Source organism: Eupeodes corollae, chromosome 2 (genome assembly GCF_945859685.1).
Source record: "Eupeodes corollae chromosome 2, idEupCoro1.1, whole genome shotgun sequence".
Taxonomy (NCBI): domain Eukaryota; kingdom Metazoa; phylum Arthropoda; class Insecta; order Diptera; family Syrphidae; genus Eupeodes; species Eupeodes corollae.
The window spans coordinates 15,267,034-15,268,718 of NC_079148.1; the positions used below are offsets into that span (position 1 = coordinate 15,267,034).

A 1,685-nucleotide genomic window follows, 5' to 3' on the forward strand; every position below is an offset into this window, starting at 1 on the left:
ATTGAGGATGGGGCGAAGCTCGTAACAGCTGTGCCAAAAACTTGGGTGCATGATGGGTGCACAGTGTTATGGCCTCCAACTCGAAAGAATCTGTCCTTGGTCGGAAAAATTGTACGGACCCGCAACCACAATGGCAGAGAATGGCCTGTAGACGGAGCAAGTCGACAAACTTCCCTCCTTGTTTGCGTAGTATAATAATTTAATGTCGACGATGCTAGCAGACTCAGGTAAGCAAAAAGTTGTTCCAAACAAAATTTAACTTTTATTATTGTTATTATTGTACTATTTGTACTAGAATGTCAGCTTATTTTACATTTAATTTACCAGGAAATCAATCTTTCCACACCTCCGATGACACCCTAGAAGCCGATGTTTCATGCACACCCTCTCCCACGTGTCAAATCGAGGATCGTCCTCAAATTTTGAGTGTAATTGAAGGTAACAAAAATAATCTGTTAATTATTCAATATTCCTTATTTATAGTTTATTTTCATCTTTTTTCAGTTCCTGCATCTCCTATTTTTGCTCCAGGGGCATCTGAACAAACACAGGTCCAGCTTTTAAGTGAAGTTAGAAAACTGGCAGGTGAGGTGGTAGCCATAAAGTTACTGCTGCAGCAGTTTATAGCAAAAACTGAAGTCTCCCTCACCTGTATAGTGGAGAAAATTTGCCAAAATGTCGGCCGAGAAATTGTGGCGGATCACCTCCTGGAGGAATTGTCGCCTCTCACAACACCACAGGAGCTGGATGAGATGGAGCAAAGGCTACCGCAGGACCTTCAATTTAAAAGAAATTTGGTAAGATAAACTGTTTTATTTAATGCATTTATCATAATGAACAATGTACTTTTAAATCCTTTTTTCAAAAAGGTTTGCTTTCCAGTTTTTAAACTCAATTTTCTTTCGTTTTCGTTTTTTTTAGATTCTTAAGTTGTCTACATTCGGGGGGGTGAATGCTGTCAAAACACTTAGAACAATAGCAAAGTTATTGTCTAAGGATGAGCTGCTATCACTGTTCACGTGGAATGGAACATACAATAAAAAATGTTTCCACCACAATCATTCCATTTTTTCGGCCATTGTGGAGGCGGTGAGGGTTCGATTCTCCAATTTTACGGATGTGGAGGGCGCCACATTTTTTAAAAATTGAATTAAACATGCACCTTTTCGCATGAACAAGCCCCAACTGTAAGTAACTTATGTGTTTTTAGTTCCTTCAATTCAATAATTTTTCTTTATGTACTTAACACTCGGTAAATAATAATTAAATAAAATATTTATTGTTTGTGTGTGCTTTTTATTTATTTAAAGCAATAAATCAGCTTCATCATCATTATCGGCAGCTGCACCATCATCAGCATCACCATCATCAGTATCACCATCAACAGCTCCACCACCATCTACACCACCAACAACAACTATAAACAAAAACTAAGATAAATTCTTATTTTATTCTTATTCTTTTTTTATATCTTCACTACATACATAGTTTTAAGTTTTTAGTTTTTAAGTTACATTATAGATTATAGGTAGAAATAAATAACCCCATACATTTAAATTTTATCTTTTTATTTAAAAGGATTTTGCTTCCAGCTGCGAAAAATTTGAAAAAAGTTACTACTAGACAACGATTCAAGTCCTGATCACGTAAGCATAAAAAAGAATGGTTTTATATGTTTTTTTTCC

The 1,685-nt window shown here is 35.8% G+C and overlaps 1 protein-coding gene across 1 annotated transcript; it reads left to right on the plus strand.

Moving 5' to 3' along the window:
- The first annotated feature begins 296 nt into the window (after positions 1 to 296).
- LOC129944757 (uncharacterized) lies at positions 297 to 1,470 on the plus strand. Its single transcript, XM_056054421.1, has 4 exons — positions 297 to 438; positions 505 to 797; positions 922 to 1,187; positions 1,311 to 1,470. Exons 1-3 carry the CDS (start codon positions 297 to 299, stop codon positions 1,147 to 1,149), a joined length of 663 nt encoding a protein of 220 aa, XP_055910396.1. The 3' UTR covers positions 1,150 to 1,187; positions 1,311 to 1,470.
- The last annotated feature ends 215 nt before the right edge of the window (positions 1,471 to 1,685 follow it).

Excerpts from the sequence above, each read along its gene's own strand:
- LOC129944757 (XM_056054421.1), top strand. The coding sequence starts at position 297 with ATGTCAGCTTATTTTACATTTAATTTACCAGGAAATCAATCTTTCCAC. Across the intron at positions 439-504 it reads AATTTTGAGTGTAATTGAAG|TTCCTGCATCTCCTATTTTT; the intron begins GTAACAAAAATA and ends ATCTTTTTTCAG. Across the intron at positions 798-921 it reads TTCAATTTAAAAGAAATTTG|ATTCTTAAGTTGTCTACATT; the intron begins GTAAGATAAACT and ends CGTTTTTTTTAG.